At 35.7% G+C, this 22,716-nt stretch overlaps 1 protein-coding gene across 7 annotated transcripts in view; it reads right to left on the bottom strand.

Moving 5' to 3' along the window:
- Positions 1 to 22,716, bottom strand: part of MNAT1 (MNAT1 component of CDK activating kinase) — a 200,723-nt gene that overhangs the window by 119,491 nt on the left and 58,516 nt on the right. For all 7 annotated transcript variants that reach the window (XM_031024500.2, XM_081830429.1, XM_081830427.1 and 4 more), the window contains 4 exons: positions 21,974 to 22,126; positions 19,874 to 19,947; positions 7,060 to 7,163; positions 295 to 435 (listed from right to left, as the gene is read on the bottom strand). In XM_031024500.2, coding sequence (XP_030880360.1) covers positions 295 to 435; positions 7,060 to 7,163; positions 19,874 to 19,947; positions 21,974 to 22,098 — 444 coding nt within the window. In that variant the 5' untranslated portion in view covers positions 22,099 to 22,126. The remainder of the gene's footprint in view (positions 1 to 294; positions 436 to 7,059; positions 7,164 to 19,873; positions 19,948 to 21,973; positions 22,127 to 22,716) is intronic.

The raw sequence follows: 22,716 nt of genomic DNA on the forward strand, positions 1-22,716 counted from the left end.
AAAAAAAAAAAGGAGCTAGTTATAAGAGAGCCAGGACTATTCAGGAGAAAATTGCTCTGAAAACAATGAGTTTTAGTCAGTAAGTTTAAAAACACATAAATAACCTATAAATAGTACACTGTCTAACATCAGTTATATTCCTCTCTCATCTGAAAATAAAACGGATATTGACAAGCTTTTTTTTATGAAGGAACAGAAGTTGAATACACCAGCATTGAATATACCAGTAGAAATGCCATTTAAATGCCATTATCCAGCATAATAAATAGGAATGCACTATTTATTAATACATACCAGTTCATCTAAAAAAGCCTGCTTATTCTTCCTTTTTAGAATCTGCTGCAGTTGTTCTTCTTTTTGTATAAACAGTCTTCTTTGTTCATTTTCCTGTCTTTCTACCTCTAAAGCCTCTTCCAATTCCTCCTGTTCCCGAGTCTAAAACAGAAATATTTATATACAGCATGGAATAAATTTAGTAACCAAAATCAATCCTAACTACACTCTGACACTTTCTTTTTTGGAAGCATGAAACACACTAGTCACGGTTTAATAGAGCAGCATTTCTACTCTGAGGGAACTAGAGTTCATTTAATTTCATGTGGACATGGTACTATCAAAGAGAATGACACCTACCATTAAACAAACACCTAAACAAGTACACTGCGCCCATCTGCAGGAAATGTGCTTAGTAATGGATTTATTTATAATTATTACAGATAGTTTCAAGTCATTCAAAACCAAAAACCCAACAAAAACAACAAAGAGACAGTCCATATACAGAGATACTAACTGAAAGACTCCATTGAAAAGACTGGCTTATTTAACAGAAACAATTTCCAGAACATTCCAGATAATGAAAAGTTATCACTGTACTGAACTGCTTTTTCCCAAGCTGAAATAAGTCTTCATGATGCTAGAGTTCCAAATAGCATTCACTTAAGGGAAGCTGTAAAAAACTGAAGTTATTTTTTAACATAAGCACATAAATTTGTGCACTGAAAAATTCAAAATTCAAAGCTAATATGTAAACAGAATGAACCATAGTTCTACTCATTCTCCTTTAATGGAATTCCTCAGAAATAATTCCAGGCTCTGAAATTTATTACAATTCTAAGTCATACTTCAAAGCAATCATATACCTAGTCTTTGCTCTTTAATTCTTATGAATGAAAAATACAGTAAAATCTAAATGGCTTTATTTTAAAGCTCTTTTTTTTTTAATTTGACAGAACACTGAGAAATTATGGCACTTCAAGTAAATACAGAATAGAGGAAGAGAGCATAATAGGTTTGAGCATCATGAATATAATATATGAATAACGAAGACCTCAGAGAAAAATATATATTTTACATAAATATTTAAAACCCTCTATTAGATTTTTTTTTCAATTCACACATTAGATAAAGTTCTCAAACAAAAAGATGTTTCACCTACAATTCAAACTCACTACTAGACCCAAAATTAAGTTTAGCATCTGATCTCCCAAAGCTGATCATACTCCTATATTCCTTACGTCCACTAAGTGCACACCTACATCTCAGTCAACTCCATTTGAAACCATAAATTCATCCCTGTTTACTCCCTCTCTGCCCCCCCACCCCCGTTCCCCTTAAGTCAGTTGCTACATCCTACTAGCATCTCTTCCTATAATTTTACAAACTCTTCCTTCTCTGTTGGCAAGGTTGCTACTCTAACTCAGGCCCCCAGTGGAGAAGAGAATTCAAACTTGAGCTAGAAGAATTAGTAGGAATAAATGTAGAAAGTTAGGGGCTGAGATATGAAAGCTGGAAAAGTAAACTACTTGATTAGAGGCATATAAGCAGAAAAAGATGAGCCTTACAGTAAAATAGTGACATGTAATCAATTAAGTGTAACAAGTGTTAAAGAGGGTACAGTGAAAACAGAATCGATAGACTGGTAAACTCTCCTTGCAGTGATAAAGGACACACAGAGAAAGAAAAGATTTCATATAGAGTGTTGTGGGTTAAATGTATCCCCCAAAATATATGTTGAAAGTCTTAATTAACCCCTGGTACCTGTAAATGTGACCTTATTTGAAAACAGGGTCTTTGCAGATGTAATCAAGTTAAGATGGAGTCATACTAGAAATGCAGACACAGAGGAGAAGGCCATGTGAAGACAAAGGTACAGATCAGAGTAACACTGAAGGTTGCTGACAACCACCAGACGCTAGAAGAGGCAAGGAAGGATTCTTCCCTAGAGCATTTAGAGAAAGCATGACCTTGATAACACCTTAATTTCAGAATTCTAGACTCTAGAACGATAATAAATTCCTGTTATAAGTCACCCAGTTTTTAATAATTTGTTACAGCAACCCTAGGAAACCTAAGAGGTTGAGCTAAGACCTCAAACAGTAGGTATTTGCCCCCATTAGAGAGTAGAACAGCTATTCAGGCAGACAAAACAAAGATGCAAAGACATGAATAAAGCTGGAATGAGTGGTATGGCCAAGTCATGAAGTATGGGGGTGGGGAAAAGTTCTAGATAAAACTGAAAAGGCAAGCAGAGGGCAGATCCTGGAGGGTCCTCATACCACACTACGGCAATGTGAGCCATACTAAGACAATCAGAAAAAAATTAGGGAAATTTGAGGGATAACTTTAGAAAGACAACTAGAAGCAGTAAAGTATACAGATCAATCAGGCCATCACTGAAAACAGGAAAACCAGATAAGAAATGATGAGAGTCCTAAATAAGGTAATAATAATAATAGAAATGGAGGGGGAACCAGATTTGAAAAATGATGAGCAGAGACTATCAACAGTATAGTAAGACAGATCAGATACGGCTTGAACACTTGGATAAAAAACATAATAGTAGAAACAAGTGGTAAAGATTTAAAAACTCAGCTCTGGAATGCTGAATTAAAAGTGCCTATAATACATCAAGAAATAAATATCTATTAACTATTTATAGATATATGTATATATTACATAGTATAATTCTAGGAGCTCAGGAGAAAAAACAATGTGCTACAGAAACATTTGAAAGTAATTAGTATAAAGGGGTAACTCATAAAGAGAAGCACTGAAAGGAACCATGTTTTAGGAGTCAGGAAGGAAAGCTAAGCCTCTTAAGAAGATGAAAGGGGAAGGTGAGAGCAGCAGGATGAGGAATGGAGTGGCCCCACAGAAGTTAAAGAATAGGGTTTCAGTATCAAGGGAGGAGGCTACACCAAACACTGCCAACAGGCCAAATGAGATTCAGACCTAATAGTCTATCGTTTTTAACAATAAGAAACTGGTAGCCTCAATTTTCTCACTGAAATAGAATATGCGAGTATCTTGGACATAGTAGGCCTCAATAAATATTGATTAGCTAGCTAGCTGACTGAATAAATGGAAAAACAGCCATCATTAAAAATCAAACACTGGGGACAATGAAGAAGGTATTGGACTGAGAGAAGGGAAGCAGGTTGAAAACTAAAGGTCTCTGTGTTCTTCCTAATACTACCTTACCCAATCAACCTCCCTTGCCTTCACCTCCCACTCCTAATCCATCAGTAGGACTTGCTATTTTAAACTCAAACTATCTCTCCAATTCATCCCCACCTTTCCATTTCTTGTTTAAGTCACCTCTAAATTCACCAACATAACTGCAATAACTTCCCATTGGCTTCCCAAACTCCAAGCTTGATTCTCTCAAATTCAACCTCCACCAAACCACTACATTTATTCTAACACAGACAATACCTTATTACCACTTGGTTTAAAACCCTTCAATGAAAATCATCCACAGCCACGTTTTTATAACATTACTCCAAGGAATCTTGGAACTCTCTAATAAGATGCCTAAGGTACACTACAGAAGAGATTAAATAAATGGAAATTCAGCCTATCCCTCCTCCCATTATCACTTTAACAACAAAAGTATTCCAAGCAAGCTTTCATTTGAAGAAAAGGTTCACCTATTAAAACATAAAAACAACTGGGACACCTAGGTGACTCAGTCAGTTAAGCGTCCAACTCTTGATTTCAGTCACGATCTCAGGCTTGCGGGATCAAATCCCACGGTCAGGCTGTGCACTGCACGTGGAGCCTGCTTAGGATTCTCTCTCTCCCTCTGCTCCTCCTGCCACTTTCTCTCTCTCCCTCTAAACACGCACACACACACACACACACAGCTGGTCTATTTAAGCCCAAATTACTTTTCATAATAAATTTCCTTATGTGATCTACGCCCTTTCTACTTCTCCAACTTCAACTCTCTCTCTCTCTCTATTGAACTTTGGCAATATAAAACTACTAAAACCTCTCAGAACTTCTTGCCTTTGCTTATGATTTCTTTCTGCCTGGAATGTCCTTGTTCAGTGTCCCTATTTCTACCCTTGTCCCATCTTCTCCACCTTAAGTTCTGCTTGTCCTTTAAGGCTCCCATTCAGGCATCATCTCACCTGGAATGCCTTTCCCAATATTATCAGAATGGATTAGTTACCCCTCCTCTATACTCCTATAAGAACAAGCACACAGCACTTTCCACATGCTTATGACATTGTATTGAAATTACCTGGCTTCTTATTCATCTTTCTGTACAATATGCTTAGCAGATGTTCAACAAATGTTATGAACTGATTTTTTTTATTTTGCTAAACTGACATTCTACACAGCAATCTCTGCTGCTCATGAGAATCTAGAAAATTGAAAATAAAAATTAAGCTAATTTTAAATAACAAGTGTTGGCCAGATGTGGAGAAAAGGAACTCTTGTGCACTACTGGTGGAAATGTAATGGGTATAGTCACTGTGGAAAACAATATGGAAGTTCCTCAAAAAATTAAAAATAGAAATACCATATGGTCCAGTAATTCCACTGCTGGATATTTACCCAAATAAAACAAAACAATGATTCAAAAAGATATGTGCACCCCTATATTTATTGCAGCATTATTTAGAACAGCCAAGATATGGGAGGAACCCAAGTGTCCAATGACAACTGAATGGATAAAAAAGATGTAATGTACATACACACCCTGCCCACACACACACACAAACACACACACAGGGATATTACTCAGCCATAAAGATAGGATGAGATCTTGCCATTTGCAACAACACAGATGGACCTAGAGGGTATTATGCTAAATGAAATAAGTCAGAAGTCAAAGAAAGACAAATACCATATGATTTCACTTATATGTGAAATCTAAAAAAAACAAAACAAATGAATAAACAAACAAACAAAAAGCAGAAACAGATGAATAAATGCAGAGAACAAACTGGTGGCTGCCAGTGGGGAAAGGGGTCGGGGGAAGGCAAAATGGGTGAAGGGGAGAAGGAGATACAAGCTTCCAGTTATGGAATGAATAAACTAAGAGATAAAAGGTACAGCATAGAGAATATAGTCAGTGGTATTATAATAATGCTGTATGGTGACAGAAGATAGCTACACTTGCGATGAGAATAGCATATTGTATATGCTTGTTGAATCACTATATTATACACCTGAAACTACTGTTAACAATGTAGTTACAACTGTAGTTCAATGAAATAATAAATAAGTAGAATAGAATAGAATAAATATTTAAAGCTAATCTTCACTAAGACTCTACTTCAAGATTAGATCACAAAACTAATGATGTAATGTATGGTGATTAACATAACATAATAAAAAAAAAAAGTCAGAAGATTAGATCACATTCAGTTTCTCCATGTTCACACTGATTGATGATAGGTACCAGCTCCATGAAACAAATAAGATCTCCTTAGCAGACAGCTCAATAATAGTTTCTCTACGTCAGAAATGGGTTGCTTTAGATGACTAATCATGCAGAAGACTTTTTTTCTTTTCTTCTTTGATACAACTTTGATGTTTTTAGAACAGTGAGACTTCAACATTTACAGAGACATGAAAAGCAAGTTGCTGTCTTAGGTTAGTAAAAAGACATCAGCCATGTAAGTTAGTCCATACTTCACTGGCCACAAGAGAGCTGGGCTCTACTCAATGATACCAAGTTACTGGTAAAGGTCAACTAGCATCGTCTTAAAAAATGTGGTCCTATCTCTGTATGTTTATGCAGTACCAAATACCCAGGTCAGTATCACTAGTAGTTATAACATTCTGCACAGAATGATTAGTTAATAAATGTTAATGAATTACTGACCAAATCACTTAGTTAAAACATAGCTAGGTATTAAACATTAATAGAATAAAAAGAATAAAAGCAATTCAAATATTCCCACTGAAAGAATTTGTTTCATTCAATAACCTATCATTATAAAGTTTTCAGATAATTAGAAATTTCTGCCTTAAAATAAATAACCAGCTTGAAATTAGATTATTCTTTTGACAGCAACTGTCAATATTTCCTAGCTTAAAATGATGAATGAAAAAAAGTATTCACTTGAAAGGAACATCCTTCTATTAATGAGTTAAATGGGGCTAATGCAACAAGTTACCTAGGCATACCTATTTTGCATGTATTTTCTAATGTACCCAGAGAAGGCTACTGGGCAAAGAGAGTCATTTTTATGGCACATTGATCCTCTTAGAAATGAAACACCTTTCTAAGGAAGTCAGGCTGGGTATGAATGGAATGAGAATGTAGTGTCAATTCCTTGAGAGCTTTATGGCAAGAAAGAAGTACCTAAATGAAACAGTCCTAAGACTATAAGGAGAAAGTCCTTCTAAACACAAAATGAAAACACAAGCTATGTGATCCAGATATGACTAGTATCATTTTGACCAACAATCACAAATTCCTGATAAATTACCTCAAAAATAAGTACTTCTGCTTTCCTCCAAAACTAGAAAGGCAAGGGTTAAAGAAATAACAGCTAAATTGTGTAAGTTTGTATAAGTACAAATCTCTGCATGCCCACAATTCTTCCTTTACAGAATATATTTTAATAATGCTATCAAAGTTGTTATAGCTACAGTGTGCCTCCTATCTACGTGCCTATATACATATACAGTATTTCTGCTCTGGACTTCAGCTAAATTCTTTGTAAATTTAATTCGTTTTAGAGGAAGATAGCTTTTCAGGGATCATATGGAAGCATTCATTTCTAATACAAAAGAAGAAAATACTCAGCAACCAACCAGCTTTAACTTATTTTTCTGAATGACATCTTTGTTTTCCTTTTGATACATCTCCATTTTCTTTTTGGTGTTATCCAAATCCACATTGTTGGTCAAGTTGAAAACTGCATCAGAAAGGAAACAATGACAGGAAATATAGCTTTAATATAAATCTTGAGTAGATAATAAATAAATTCATCACAGTGACTTAATTCATCAGGTTATTACTTACAGCTCCTTTTATGTCCTTTTACCTACTGGCTATTTTAGAGGCTAATCCTAGTTCAGCAACTATGTTTTCAAAGCCAACTATACAACTATCTGACTATCACACAGAATATCTAAATCTCTGAATCACCCCAGAAAACCTAAGATATATGTTTGCCATAATATTAGATTTGATTTTTATAGGCCCCAGTCTAACTTTAAAAGCATATAAAAGATTACTTAAATTTTTTAAGGAAAAAGAGTAAGTCTGGGATCTACTACACTGGTCAGAATCAATACTGAAAAGAATCTGTTAGGGCGCCTGGGTAGCTCAGTCGTTAAGCATCTGCCTTCAGCTCAAGTCATGATCCCAGGGTCTTGGGACTGAGCCCCGCATCGGACTCCCTGCTCAGCAGGAAGCCTGTTTCTCCCCACTCCCCCTGCTTGTGTTCCCTCTCTCGCTATACCTCTCTCTGTCAAATAAATAAATAAAATCTTTAAAAAAAAAAAAAAACTGTGCTACACAAACAGAAAAATTATCCAAAAGAATAAAAAATATTATATATTTGTATAATTTACAGCAAACAAAAACAAGGTTTTTTTTAAAGATTTTATTTATTTATTTGAGAGAGAGAAAGAGAGAGCACAAGCAGGGGGGAGGGGCAGAGGGAGAAGCAGACTCCCCACTGAGCAGGGAGCCTGACACAGGGCTCAATCCCAGGACCCTGGGATCATGACCTGACCCGAAGGCAGACACTTAACCAACTGAGCCACCCAGGCGTCTCCACAAAAACAAGTTTTATTCACATTCCAGTGGTCTCTAACATGGCTGGACACAAGCCTGAATTATTTCCATATAGTCTAGATTTAAAAGAGTATGAAATAGAGCATAGATTAACTAGGAAGGTAAAGGATAAACTGGCATCCAGACCGAAGACTGAAATAATTTCATAAGAGAAGCCACTGAGGTATGTTCAAAAAAGTGATAAATTTTCAATGAGTTAGAATATTTTATAATTTTTAATTTTTTATTAATTTTATAATTTTTATATAATTCCAACTCAAAAAAATGCCTTACTCCCTTCTAAGTTTACATATATAAATCAGTCACTATGGTACTCTAAATACCAACCAAAAGCACCTCTTCTGGTATATACAAATTCATATTATAAAGTACCAACCCACTATCCTACCCCTTACAGCGTTTGCACCAACCTGTCTAGAGAAAAATCCGTATCATTAAGATTCTCCTAATCCATAATTCAATTCAGACCTCGCTTGGCTTCTCTGTAATCTTTCTCCATCCATTATTAGCCATTCTATCCCTTCTCCAATTACTTATCCTTACTTCCTGCTTGTCCTATAAACAGGTTTGATCTACCCTAAATAACTATGCTCTAAGCCATGTTTTTACAGATTTCTTCCTCATCTCACTCCTTCCTTTAACAAACATCTCAAATAGTTCCTAGATTTTTTCTTTTACTTTTCTCCTTTCTTTTTTTTCTTATTTGAGCATAGTTGCCACACACTGTTACATTAGTTTCAGGTGTACAACACAGTGAGTCAACAACTATAGGTTATGCTGTGCTCACAAGTGTAGTTACCATCTGTTAAATACAACCTTATTACACACTATTGACTATATTCCCTATGCTGTACCTTATATCCCTGTGACTTATTCATTCCATAACTCAAAGCCTGTATCCCCTACTCCCCCCTTCACCCATGTCTTGCATCCCCTCACCCCCTCCCCACTGGCAATATCAGTTTGTTCTCTATATTAATAGGTCTGATTCTACTTTGTTTGTTTTATTCATTTGTTTGTTTTTTAGATTTCACATATAAGTGAAATCATATGGTGTGTCTCCTAAGGCAAGGGAAACAAAAGCCAAAATATACCACTGGGACTATATAAAAATAAAAAGTTTTTTGCACAGGGAACAAAACCATCAACAAAACAAAATGGCAACCTGCTGAATGAGAGAAGATATTTGCAAATGATATATATGATAAGGGGTTAATATATATAATTTATAAAGAACTGATACAACTCAACACCAAAAACAAATAATCCGATTAAAAAGCAGAGGACCTGATTAAACACTTTTCCAAAGAAGACATACAAATGGCCAACAGATACATGAAAAGATGCTCAAAATCACTAATCATCAGGAAAATGCAAATCAAAACCACAATAAGATATCATCTTACACTTGTAAGAATGGCTAAAATCAAAAAAGAAAGAGATAACAAGTGTTGGCAAAGATGCAGAGAAAAAGGAACCCTCGTCCACTGTTGGTGGGAATGTAAATTAATATAGTATCTGTGGAAGACAATATGGAGGTTCTTCAAAAAAGTAAAGGTGGAAATACCATATGATCCAGTAATTCCACTACTGGGTATTTACCAAAGAAAACAAAAACACTAATTCAAAATATATATGCACCCCTATGTTTACTGCAGCATCATTTACAATAGCCAAGATACGGAAGCAACTCACATGCCCGTCAATAAAGGAATGAATAGAGAAGATGTGGTGTATACACACACACACACACACACACACACACACACACACACAATGGAATATTAGACAGAAAAAAAGGTGAGATCTTGGCATTTGCAACAACATGGACGGACCTGGAAGGTATTACACTAAGTAAAATAAGCCAGAGAGAAAAAGTCAAATAGCTCCTAGACTTTTGGATTATAGAAGCTTATAAGAATTGAAAAGTAATATTGGGAGACCAACATAGGGTTACCTATTTTGTTGAGTAAGGCATCAAACATACTCTAAAGACCAATCTGATCCATTATTTCATTTTTATCTCCTCAAAAGGCCAAAGGATTTCAGAACATCAACTTATCATAATCACTGTTAAAAACCCAGGCTCACCTACATATGTAGAAAAAACAAAAGCAATCATCAATACTATTATATGCAATTTTTAAACTCTAGGAGAAATGAGAGAAACCGAGAAACAATAGTCCTCTAGCTACTTCTCCAGCTTTTTTACCACAAAGTAGAAAAGAAAATAGTAATGGTGGTAAACCAGGGAATCTGGCTAACATGCAATGGAAGGCATTCCCCATAAATCCCACTCTGGCCCCAACACAAAACAAAGAAGGAGGCTCAAAACTAGCAACTGCCCTTAGAAAGTCAACTGTGATCCATTTGTTAATGGAGTGTGATTCTGCTATCTTTGTCAATCACTCACAATTTACTCCTTATATTTAACAGGTCATCTACTGAGCCACCAAACCCAATAATCTTTTACAACCTCTACCATCCTCAGTATCTATGCCCACTTAACAATACTGATCACTTATTTTTCCTTAGGCACTTTCTTCTCTTGACTAATTTAATACATTCTCCTGATCTGTCTCCTACTACTCCAACTACTCCTTCCTGTTTCCATCTCTGGCTCTTCTTAGTCTCTAAGTAATCTGTATGATTCTGGCTTTTGCCCTCTTTCCTTCCCTCTCTATTCCTTGGGCAATTTCATCACTTCCCATAGTTTCAACCAAATAAATGCCAGGAAAAGCTGACACTATCTCAAAGTACATTTCAGAAAGCCAAACACATAATTATCTCCAAACCTGTTCCTCCTTGTAAAACCTTTATCTGTTACGATTCTCATGCTAAGACACCAAGATTTAACACCTGATTCATCTGACCCACTCTCCTTTGCATTCTACAAGCAGCAGTAACCAAATCCTACAGATTGTACCATCAAAATCTCTTTAAAGCTGTCCTTATTCTCAAAGTGCCCTGACAATATACCATGCCAGATCGTATTTCTCCCCAGATCATTTATAATAATCTCTGATTTAACTTCCTATCTCCAGAATCTTTGCATCTGACCCTACACTCTAACGCAATCCATAATATACAATGCTGTCACACTAATATTTCTGAAGCACACCTCTAATGACCTTGCACCTCTACCATCCTATAGTCCTCTCATCCCTTCTGCCTTTCCTCTTTTTACTAGAAAAAAAAATCAAACACTTTTAGAATTCAGAACCCTTCACAATCCGGCTATAACTATTTTTCTCTCTCCTTTTTCTCTCTTGGAAGTAGACGGTCTGCATTTCCCAACTGTCCCGTACATTTCCTGTTCCAGTTCCTTTGATCACACCATTCTGCCTAGAATGCCTGATCCCCATTCTTACTACTGAAATTATACCCAATCTTTAAATGTCTACCCAAAAACTACCTTTTCTATGAAGTTCTCCCTGACTTCCCTAACTGGAAAGAATTTCCTTCTCTTAATGTTGAAAACATTATTTACAGCTCATATAAAAATCTCTTTCTACTTCATATAATATGTATACACATACACAGTGTTCTTTACTTACACTTTATCTTGCACTCAAAGACCATATTTTATATAATCTCTGTATCATCCAGACATAAGGAAAGGAAAAAAGAAATTCAATGATTATCTATTCGGTTCCCAACACTATGAGGCTATAAGCATACAAAGAATTTCCTATTTTCAAAGACTAAAGATCTCTCATTTAGGAGATCACCCCTAAACACATAAACTCAAGTAATAATACAGGACACTATAAGATCAAGTGACAACAAGGAAGAACTAAAAGTATCCTTGCTTCATGCATTAAATAATATCTAGCACTGTGCTAGCTGTTGAAGAAGTATTTATTAAAGGAATAAACTGTCCTTTTAATGGAATCAGCTACCAATTAACCCTACTAAAACAAAGTTCTGATTATGTCATTCAGTCACTCAGTTCGCTCATTGCTCCTGCATCCACAATGCCTTGAAAAGGGAAAATCCAATCTTATCTCTTACAATGCTTTTCCCCTCTACTCTGTGAGTTCTGCAGATTCCTCAGAGCCTCTTCAAGAACCAATGGAAAGACTAAGCAATTCCAACCAGAGAGGCTTTGCTTCATTTGCTTGCTTGAAGTGATCCCTTCAAAATTTTGCTTGAAGAATACACTCTGCATACACTGTGTGTGTATCAAGTATCTACGAAGTACATATGACAGGCACTATGTCCAGCATCTGGTCTAATGATATCACTTAATCCTCCCAATAACCTTCTGAGATAGGTACTTCTATTACTCACTTTAAAGATAAGGTTTAAAGACATTAAATAACTACATCCAAGTTATACAACCAGTAAATGTTGTAACTAGGATTTTAACATAGGCTATCTGATTCCAAAGCCTGAACTTTTATCTACAACACTAGTTGTATTGTTTCTCTCAATGCCTGAAAAACACTGGTAGCACAGTTCAGCTCTTCCTCTGCACCTGTACAGGCTCCGCACTTTCCTACCATACTTGTGATCATACTGCTCCCAGAGAACCCATATCTTAGTACCAACCTCAACCCAGAACTGTGGATGTCCATATCTGGCCCACCTTTCTATGCAGCTGAATCACCAGCTCTTCTTTATAACTCACTTTGCAGGTACAATCTCTCCATCCCTGAATGCCCACAATACATTGCTAATAACATACTGGTGGCACTTATCCACTTTCTACCCTATAAAATTATTTTCAATGTACATATCTATTTGACCTAATAGAGTGTTCACTGAGGGCAGATTGTAGGTCTGATTCATCTTTATCACTTCCAACACTTCAATAAAATATTTCCAGTACATACCCATTAAAATGACCAAAATCCAATACACTGACACCAAATGCTGACATGGATGTGGAGGAACAAGAACTCTCGTTCATTGCAGCAGCAATGCAAAATGACACAATACTTTGGGAGACAGTTTATTTCTTACAAAATTAAACATACTCTCACCATTTTATCCAACAGTCACACTGCTTCATATTAATCCAAAGGAACTGAAAACTATGTCCACACAAAAACCTGTACACAAATGTTTACAGCAGCTTTGTTCATAATTGCCAAAGCACGGAAGCAACCAAGATGTCCTTCAATAGGTTAATGGATAAATTGTGGTACATCCAGACAGTGAAATATTATTCAGCACTAAAACAAAATGAGCTATCAAATCATGAATAGACAAGGAGGAACCATAAATGCATATTATTGCTAAGTCAAAGAAGCCAATTTGAGAAGGCTAATACTATATGATTCCAACTACATTACAATCTTAAAAAGGTAAATCTACAAAGACAAAAAGATCAATGGTTGCCAGAAGTTAGGGGAGGAAGAAGGGACAAATAGGCAGAACACAGATGAATTTTAGGGCAGTGAAACTATTCTGTAAAATATCATAATGGTGGATACATGTCATTATATATTTGTCCAAACCCATAAAATGCACAACATGAAGAGTGAACTCTCACATAAACTATGGTCTTTGAGCAATAATGATATGTCAATGTAGGCTCATCGATTATAACAAATTTACCACCCTGGTGGGGGGATGTTGATAGCAGGGAAGTCTGTGCATGAGTGGGGCAGGTGGTATATGGGAACTCTGTACTTTCCACTTAATTTTGCTATGACTCTAAAACTGCTATAAAAAATAGTCTATTAAAAAAAAAAAAAAAGGAATTTCCCATCTGGTAAGAGCTCAAGAAATACTTGGGAATTACCATAAGAGAGGAAAAAATAAATAAACCAATGCTAATGTTTATTATTACCCTTATAATTACAGATTTAATTAAAATGATCTTTATAATTACAGAACTGAATTCTACAGAATGGCAAAGCAAGCAGATATAAAGTACATGAAAAAAATTATCTTGGTTTCTTTTGGTTATAAATCTGAGAAGTAAAGGTAATCAAATTGATATCCTATATTGAACTCTAACAGAATATTTAGAGCAGTTAAGGAAAACAAAAAGTTTATCAGCAAGCTAGACAGGGTACTACTGATTCAAATTTTCTATTAAGTAGAACCCAGAAATAGGTAAAGTTGAATCCTAAGTGAAATTTATCTGTATACAACTTTCTTTTATGCTTATTAAAAACTTTGTAATCAATTCCAATAAAACTAAAATAACCAATTTATTTCATTTTTTCATTTAGAAAGCCAAGGTAATAGCAATATAATAGATACAAATTTATAATCATAAATAATACAAATTGCTTCCTTTAAAAAGAAAAAAAATAGTTTTTTTAAAAAGTAAAGTACTATTTTAAAAACTTTTCAGATGAAGCAAGTCTCATTCATGCCGTATGAATCAGGTTGGTATAACAGTCTTGAAGAAAAAAGAATACAAGATAATTTTCTATAACAATCATTTGCCCCTTTATCTGGCTGCCGGTTTAGCTCAGATGTTGACCTGCCTTTAGTCAAGTATTAAAAGGCAACAAAAAACCTATTGTATTTTCTGAAAGATTTAATGTTATTTAAGTACAATTTTGAAGTCTTTTTGACATCCAGAATTTATAATTAAAGCCCTTAGGACTTTCTCACCCTTTCAAAATAAGCATACCCTGAACCAAAAGAATAATCTATTTATTATGAAACTAAGAACAAACCTTTGAGATAATCCCTGTGGCCAAAAGGAACAAGAATTTTTATGTTTAGATTGTCATAACCACAGAAAGGAGCCTATTGTTTATGCTATAAGAAAGTTCATCTTCATGTGTGCCTCTTCTATTGTAATTTTATGCCATTATTATGCCAGTATCTTAAAATTTTTACATTTGTGATGTTGAAAGGATTCAAAATGAAATTTATTTAACCGAATGACCAATCCCCAATTTATAAATCCTCAAACATTGACTCCTTAGCCACCCTACCAACTCTATTCCTCTCACTCTAAGCCTAAACATCTTCAATAGCACTCTTCAACCTTTATTACTGAGTTCAATCTTCTTTCTCTTTTTTTTAAAGATTTTATTTATTTATTTGACAGAGACACAGTGAGAGAGGGAACACAAGCAGGGGGAGCAGGAGAGGGAAAAGCAGGCTTCCCGCCAAACAGGGAGCCAGATGCAGGGCTCCATCCCAGGACCCCAGGATCATGACCCAAGCAAGCCGAAGGCAGAAGCCCAATGATGAGCCACCCAGGCGCCCCAAGTTTGATCTTCTTTAAGGTCCTTCAAAATATGGCCCCAATCTACTTCTTCTTCTTTCATCTCCTATTTCCCTAATTAGCACCCCATGTTCTAGACTCAGACTAGTAACTACTCTGAGACTTGCTAGCAAGCACTTTCATGGATCTAAGAGTCAGAAAAACCTATGTTCAAAATTTGGCTCCATTATTTACCAGCAATGTAATCCTGAGTACAATACTTAAGCTCCCTTTACCTCTTCTCAATATGCAAAATAAGGAATAAAAGTGCCTCTCTCAGAGCTGTGAAAATTATTCGAGATAATGTGAATACAGCATAGTCTGGCACTTAACATGTGCCCATTAAATTAACATTTTATACTTTTGATTAACACAGAGATCCAATACAGATATCATATTGAATTAATCATCTTTGAAAGCATGAATAAAACACAAAGTAGCTACTGAAATAAGATTTTAAAAGAAAGTTTTATTTATACCATAACAATTAAAACAATGACAGACAACTAAGAGGTGGAGCCACACCCTAACAAAACTTCAAAGAGCTAAAACTAGTCGTTCTCTCATTGCTTCACTCTCCACCCAACAAAACAATAAAAAATACTGCCTGTCCTCCAGCTTTTATTTTCTTGATGAATACTATCCTACTGCTTAAGGTCATCAATTTTAACTCATCCCTGCCTGCTCCTTCTACCTCACCACCTATATCAAATTAGTCCTTGAATATTCTGTCTAAAACATCCCCTTTATCTATTCCACTCCCCTACTACCTGCTCGAAGTTCTCATTATTTCTCATCCAAATTGCTTTAACAACCCCTTAAAAATGTGCCCAGACTCAAGGATCTCCTGTCAATATTCCACATCGCTACCACACTATCCTGCTGGCTCACTATTGACCATAGAATAAAATCTTACCCTGAAAGCCTAGCTTGCAAAGTTCTCATTAACCCAGGTCTAGTCTGTTTCTCAAGCCTCATTTCTAGTAATTCCCCATGTTCTACTTACTTATAACATTACTTGCTCATTCTCCAACATATTCAATACCCTTATATCTCTGTTAATTTTGTCTTTTGCTAGAAATGTTCTTCCATCCTCTTCCCACCTGGTAAACTCCTATTCCATCTTTTAAGGTCAAATTCAAATATGACCTCTTCTCTGATCAAACTATACTTCTATTTCCCAATGTTGAATTAATTGTTTGTTACCTGTATTCCCATAACACTTTACAAATAAATGCCTATACTACTTTGGCATTATATTATAGTTATTAGTTTTTATAATTATTTCCCCCTTTAGAGTCTGAACTTACTGAAGGCAAAGATCATATATGCCCCGCAAGTAAAGTAGTTCACATAGAACAATTAATATCTGCTAAACTGAAGTTCAGAAAATAAACTCTAAGTTGAAGAGGCTAGACCCCAAATTTCATCAATATTTTCAAATACAATCAGAACTGCTCTTTATGCAGCATGATCAAGATTAGTAGCTGATTACTTACAAAAGTCTGTTAAGGGAGGGAAACACACATACACACTCCTTAAATATTTTAACTTAAAACATATATAGTGGGCGCCTGGGTGGCTCAGTTGGTTAAGCGACTGCCTTCAGCTCAGGTCATGATCCCAGGGTCCTGGGATCGAGTCCCACATCAGGCTCCCGGCTCAGCAGGGAGCCTGCTTCTCCCTCTGACCCTCTCCCCTCTCATGCTGTTTCTCTCCTGCTCACTCTCTAATAAATAAATAAATAATCTTTAAAAAAAAAAAACATATATAGTAAGTACACAGTCATTCTCTAACTTAATGACCTATAGCCAATATCTAGTCTTTAATTAGTTTCTTTCATTGCTTCTTTCTTATATAAACCATACTTGTCATCTATATTGTTCAGTTTCCATTTTCTAAAGTGGAGTAAGAACTTGAGAAGCAGAATCCTTCAGAAGGTGTGCACTTTTTTTCCCAACCATATAAACTACTTAATTAAATTACATAATTACAAGTATAAATAAATAAGAAGGCCTGGTTACCAATGCAAACAACTCTCAGTATATAAATGAACTGGTGAGAGAAGTACAGAGATGTACTTGTCATCTTCTAATGAACAAGGTTCATCATGTATTCATTATGCTTTGGGCTTCAATCAGTATATTTTATGGAAGGACTGAGAAATGTCAGTTACCCCAATGGATCAATTAAGTGGAGGTAAGTTAAGAAATCTTCGACATAACTGCAACTGAAGACAGTCCTTCATGAATATACATGATAGCAGAATCACTTTCAAATTAAATGCTCCAAGCCACCATTTTCTTATCTGTTAAGGAAAGGACTACATATGGTATAGCTGTAATAGCCAGACTTGCTCTTACCTGTCAATCCTGGCTCCTCCTTCTGGACATAAACATGGTCTTACCTATGGGCCCCCAGTTGTTCATATCTTCCAACTAATTCATCCCATAGAAAAAATATGTATGTTTAAAAATAATGGCTCAACCAGAACCTTATTCTAGAATCAAGATCCCCGCCTCCCTTCCCCACCTTCTTTGTCCATCGGTTTCTTTAGATTATCTATCCTACCTGCCTGCTTGGACTTGTAACCATGTATTACACCTTGCTCTCCGACATCTATAATCTCCTTTCTCTTTATTACCTGACCAGACTCTTACCTAATCACATTGCCTTTAGAATAAACATGAGCTGGATTTATTCCTGCTACTATCCAACTGTCTGTCCTATACTTAATATGTATATTCTATAGATCTAATCAGAGTTCTACACTTGCCCAGTTCTTACAGATTTCTTTCAGTTTATCTTCTCAGTCAATATCATAACTTTTCTACTTTGACTTGGCACTCCCAATTCTACCACTTTTTCAACTAAAATCCAAGCCACTGATGGTTGCTAAGATTACACATAAAGTGCAATGAATACCATCAGAATGAAAAAACTATGGCCCCAAGGCACTAAATGATCCCAGAAAAAGCTTAAGTTATATTCTGTACATGCTATTTGCTATGACATAATAAATGAACTTAGATATTTTGGAAAAGTTTCCATAACAGTTGAAATAAAAAGATTCTCTGGGTTTTTCTCGGTTAATAAAGAAGTTAAAGGCATTAGAATACTCCATTCCTCAAGAGTTTAAATTTTCTAAAAATTTTCCATATATAAACCTTCCTCTAAAGAATGATCAGTCTGTGGGCGCCTGGGTGGCTCAGTCGGTTAAGCAACTGCCTTCGGCTCAGGTCATGATCCTGGAGTCCCTGGATCGAGTCCCGCATTGGGCTCCCTGCTCGGCGAGGAGCCTGCTTCTCCCTCTAACCCTCCCCCCTCTCATGTACTCTCTCTCTCTCTCTCTCATTCTCGCTCTCTCAAATAAATAAATAAATCTTTAAAAAAAAAAAAGAATGATCAGTCTGTTATATTCATACTTTAAATATGAAATAACATAAGCACAGCTTGGCTATCAAGTTTGAGAGAAGAATAAAAAAGATGATTTAATTCTCTAAGTCTCATTCTTATTTCAGTCTGTAATTTTTGTCTCATTTCCAAACCTGTATTGAGGAATAATAATTATGGCAGCTATAAAAAAACATTAATTTTTTTAATTGATGTGTAACAACTTCCAGGCTTTTTAACATCTCTGAAATCTTATTTAAGAAAGCAAAAATAATTCTTTCTAGGCTCCTGGGTGGCTCAGTTGGTTAAGTGACTGCCTTCAGCTCAGGTCATGATCCCAGGGTCCTGGGATCGAGTCCCACATCGGTCTCCCTGCTTGGCGGGGAGCCTGCTTCTCTCTCTGCCTCTGCCTGCCACTCCCCCTGTTTGTGCTCTTTCTCTCTGTCAAATAAAGAAATAAAAAAATCTTAAAAAAAAATTAATAATTCTTTCTTTTGATGAACATTTCCTTTTGACTAATCACAAAAGAAAGAAAAGGAGCTAAGATTACCCTAACCTCTGAGTCTAGAATAATACTAAATAAAAGAATGCCACTTCAATAGTCAACTGCTTCAAACTATTTTCAAACTACTACATGCACAGAGACATAAATGATAAACAACATATGGCTTTAGTCACCATAGGCAGATAATAGAAATCCTATTTTTAAAAAATCTGTGTACCTTTTCCTTGTGTTGACTCTAATACCTCCTCAACATATAGATGATATATACAGATACAGGCTTTCTTCCCAGCTATAAACTGATACTACTGCGGCGGCTGGGTGGCTCAGGTGGTTAAGTGTCTGCCTTTGGTTCCAGTCATGATCTCGGGGTCCTGGGATCAAGCTCTGTGTCAGGCTCTCTGCTCAGCAAGGAGCCTGCTTCTCCTCTGTCTCTGCCACTCCCCTGCTTGTGCGCTCTCTCTCTCTCTCTCTCTCAAATAAATAAATAAAATCTTGGGGGGAAAAAAACCAGTGATACCATTTTCCCTGAGACAAAATGTTTATTACTTAAGTATGTCCTTTACTTAAGTATGGCTTCAATTTAACAAACATGATTCCAGTACAACAGAAAGTAAATAGATAAAACATCAGCTATCACAATAAAACTTGTTAGAGATTTTATATGAGATGTTTATCTTTTAGGCATCTAAAAGATAAAAGCATACAGGGTAGCACACCAAAAGTACAAGCATCAAAAACATACCAATTTCTTCCACTTCTTCCAGGAAATCATTATATTCTCTTAGACTAGGAAAGTCTTCTTCTCTTTTATTGTATCTTTAATAGAAGAAAAAATTCAACATATTACATATCTCTTGCTTCCAATATTATCTAAGTGGTTTGTTTCTTCTTACATATTTTATTCATGATACATAGAAAAGCACTGCTTATTACTTACTGTGTAAAACACTGTTTTCTTGACACCACGTTTATAATTAGACCAAGAATGTTGTTCTTAAATTCTTATGATTACAGAGAAGGAATAGAATTAAGAGAGAATGATAAAATATGTTAAATCCTTCTAAAACTTAAGGAAAAGAAAGAAATTAGGAGCCTGATTTACTTCTTATAAATAGATTTGCTAATTTTCAGAAAGCTAAAAATTAATTCAAAAAACACCTTCCAATTTTTCATGACAATTATAGTCTAAAGAATACCAGATCAGGAAATTCTATAAATATTGTAATGTCCCTGTGAAGAATTAGAAAACTACAAGGGATCAATTTAAAAAAAATTAATATAAAAGAGACTATCTAGGGTGCCTGGGTGGCTCAGTCGGTTAAGTGCCTGCCTTTGGCTCAAGTCATGATCCCAGGACCCTGAGATTGAGCCCCGCATCAGGCTCCCTGCTGGGTGGGGAGTCTGCTTCTCCCTCTACCTCACCGCCTGCTTGTGCTCTCTTTCTCTCTCTCAACTATCTCTCATGCTCTTGCTCTCTCTCAAATAAATAAATAAAATCTTTTAAAAAAAATAAAATAAAAGAGACTATCTCCCAGAAGCAATACAAGTAATAAAAGAGCAGCCTGGGACATTGATAAAGTAACACAGGTTAAGTACCTAGAAAGATGCTGCTAAAACACTGGTGACCTAGGGGGCACCTGGGTGCATAGTCAGTTGAGGGTCCAACTCTTGCTTTCAGCGCAGGTCATAATCTCAGGGTTATGAGATCAAGCCCCACATCAGGCTCTGTGCTGAGCATGGAGTCTGCTTGAGAGTCTTTCTTCCTCTCCCTGCCCCTCCCACTTCTGCATTCACTCTTTCTCTCTCTCTCTCTCTAAAATAAATAAACAAATCTTTAAAACACTGGTGACCTAGGTTGAAACATATACCACCAAAAAATATAATAATAATAATACATTAAGTTTTATATTAATTTGTTAAACTTCAAAAACAATAAGGTCACTTTTAATAAAAGGACAGATAAAATAAAACCCAAAACTATTCACAAACAGTAAAAACTAGGGGCACCTAGGTGGCTCAGTCAGTTAAGCGTCTGCCTTTGGCTCAGGTCATGATCCTGGGATCCTGGGATCCTGAGATAAAGCCCGCATCGGGCTCCCTGCTCAGCGAGGAGTCTGCTTCTCCCTTTCCCTCTGCCCCTCTCCCTGCTTATGTGCTCTCTCTCTCATTCTCTCTCTCAAATAAATAATCTTAAAAAAAAAGAGAGAGTAAAAATGAAATTATAAATGAAAAAGATAATATTAAAAATAAATATATTATGTACACACACAGATATATATGAAAATAAATTATAGCTAACACATTATTTTCTCTAGCACACTTCAAATCTCAACTTAAATGATACCTTCACAGGCCCCACCTGATATCAGTGATCCACACCAACACTCAGTCACTAACTTCGTAATATTCTTCTCAATTTATAACCATACAGTTGTTTAGTTTGCCTGTTTTATTATCTATCTCCATGCTATTCTATACTACTATACTGTAAGCCTTATAAGGGCAAGGTTCATAGCTATTTCACTCATTTCATACCTAATGCCTAATATGAATAACACAGCATTCACACACAGTAGGTACTCAATATGTATTTAACTAAATTATAAAATAAATAGTAAATGAATTGTAAAGCTATCAAACAAAATGATCTACTCTTCTCTAACAAAGGCTAGATAACTATTCTTCAAGTACTTAATTTCTGTTAACAAATGCATAGACGAATTTGTGCATTTATTCACTTGCCAAACTATCCATATTTCCATCAGTAAATAATTATAGCAATTATTGAAATAATACTTAAAGTCCTCTTTGTATACTGAATCATTCAAACAATAATAGTTACATTTTTAGGACTTTTTTCCGAATCTCAACCTCCTTGTCCACAGTAGGATCTTCAAAGAGTTGTACCCTGAAGTTGCTCTTTCTAAGTGGAGTGCCACACTCAGGACAGTTTCCAGCTCCTCTCATAAACAGTAAATCCACACAACTTTCACACCTGTAAAGAGAAAATACAAGGTGAACTTAAGCCAATACTCAAATCCACAACAATTTGTATATAGTTTACCCTTTTTATGTTGTTTTGGTGGTTTTTTGTTTGGGTGCGTTTTTCTGGCAGGGAAGCAGAGATAGGAAAATTAATCATTGCTACTTGAAAATCTCACACACACAAAAAAACTTTTAGATATTTATTTTCATTTGGAGCTTACATTTTAGACATAGGTACCCCAAGGGATACCAGTTTCATTTTACAAATTAAACAAATTTACAAATTAAAAGAAATTGTGTTGGGGGCTAGGCAGATTCAGAGGTAGCAGGATAGGGAAAAGTCAAAGAGGCATGTAAAAGAATGATCTATGGTCACCTCCATTCTCAGTCTAGTAACACTCTTAGATCTAGGCAAGAGAAGCCTCCTCCAAAGGCCTACACTTTAAAGCACTCTGCAAGATGTGGTCCATATATACAATGAATATTACTCAGCCATCAGAAAAGATGAATACCCAACTTTTACATCAACATGGATGGGACTGGAGGAGATTAGGCTAAGTGAAATAAGTCAAGCAGAGAAAGTCAATTATCATATGGTTT

Source organism: Leptonychotes weddellii, chromosome 9 (assembly GCF_054177405.1).
Source record: "Leptonychotes weddellii isolate Sample4059 chromosome 9, ASM5417740v2, whole genome shotgun sequence".
Lineage (NCBI taxonomy): Eukaryota > Metazoa > Chordata > Mammalia > Carnivora > Phocidae > Leptonychotes > Leptonychotes weddellii.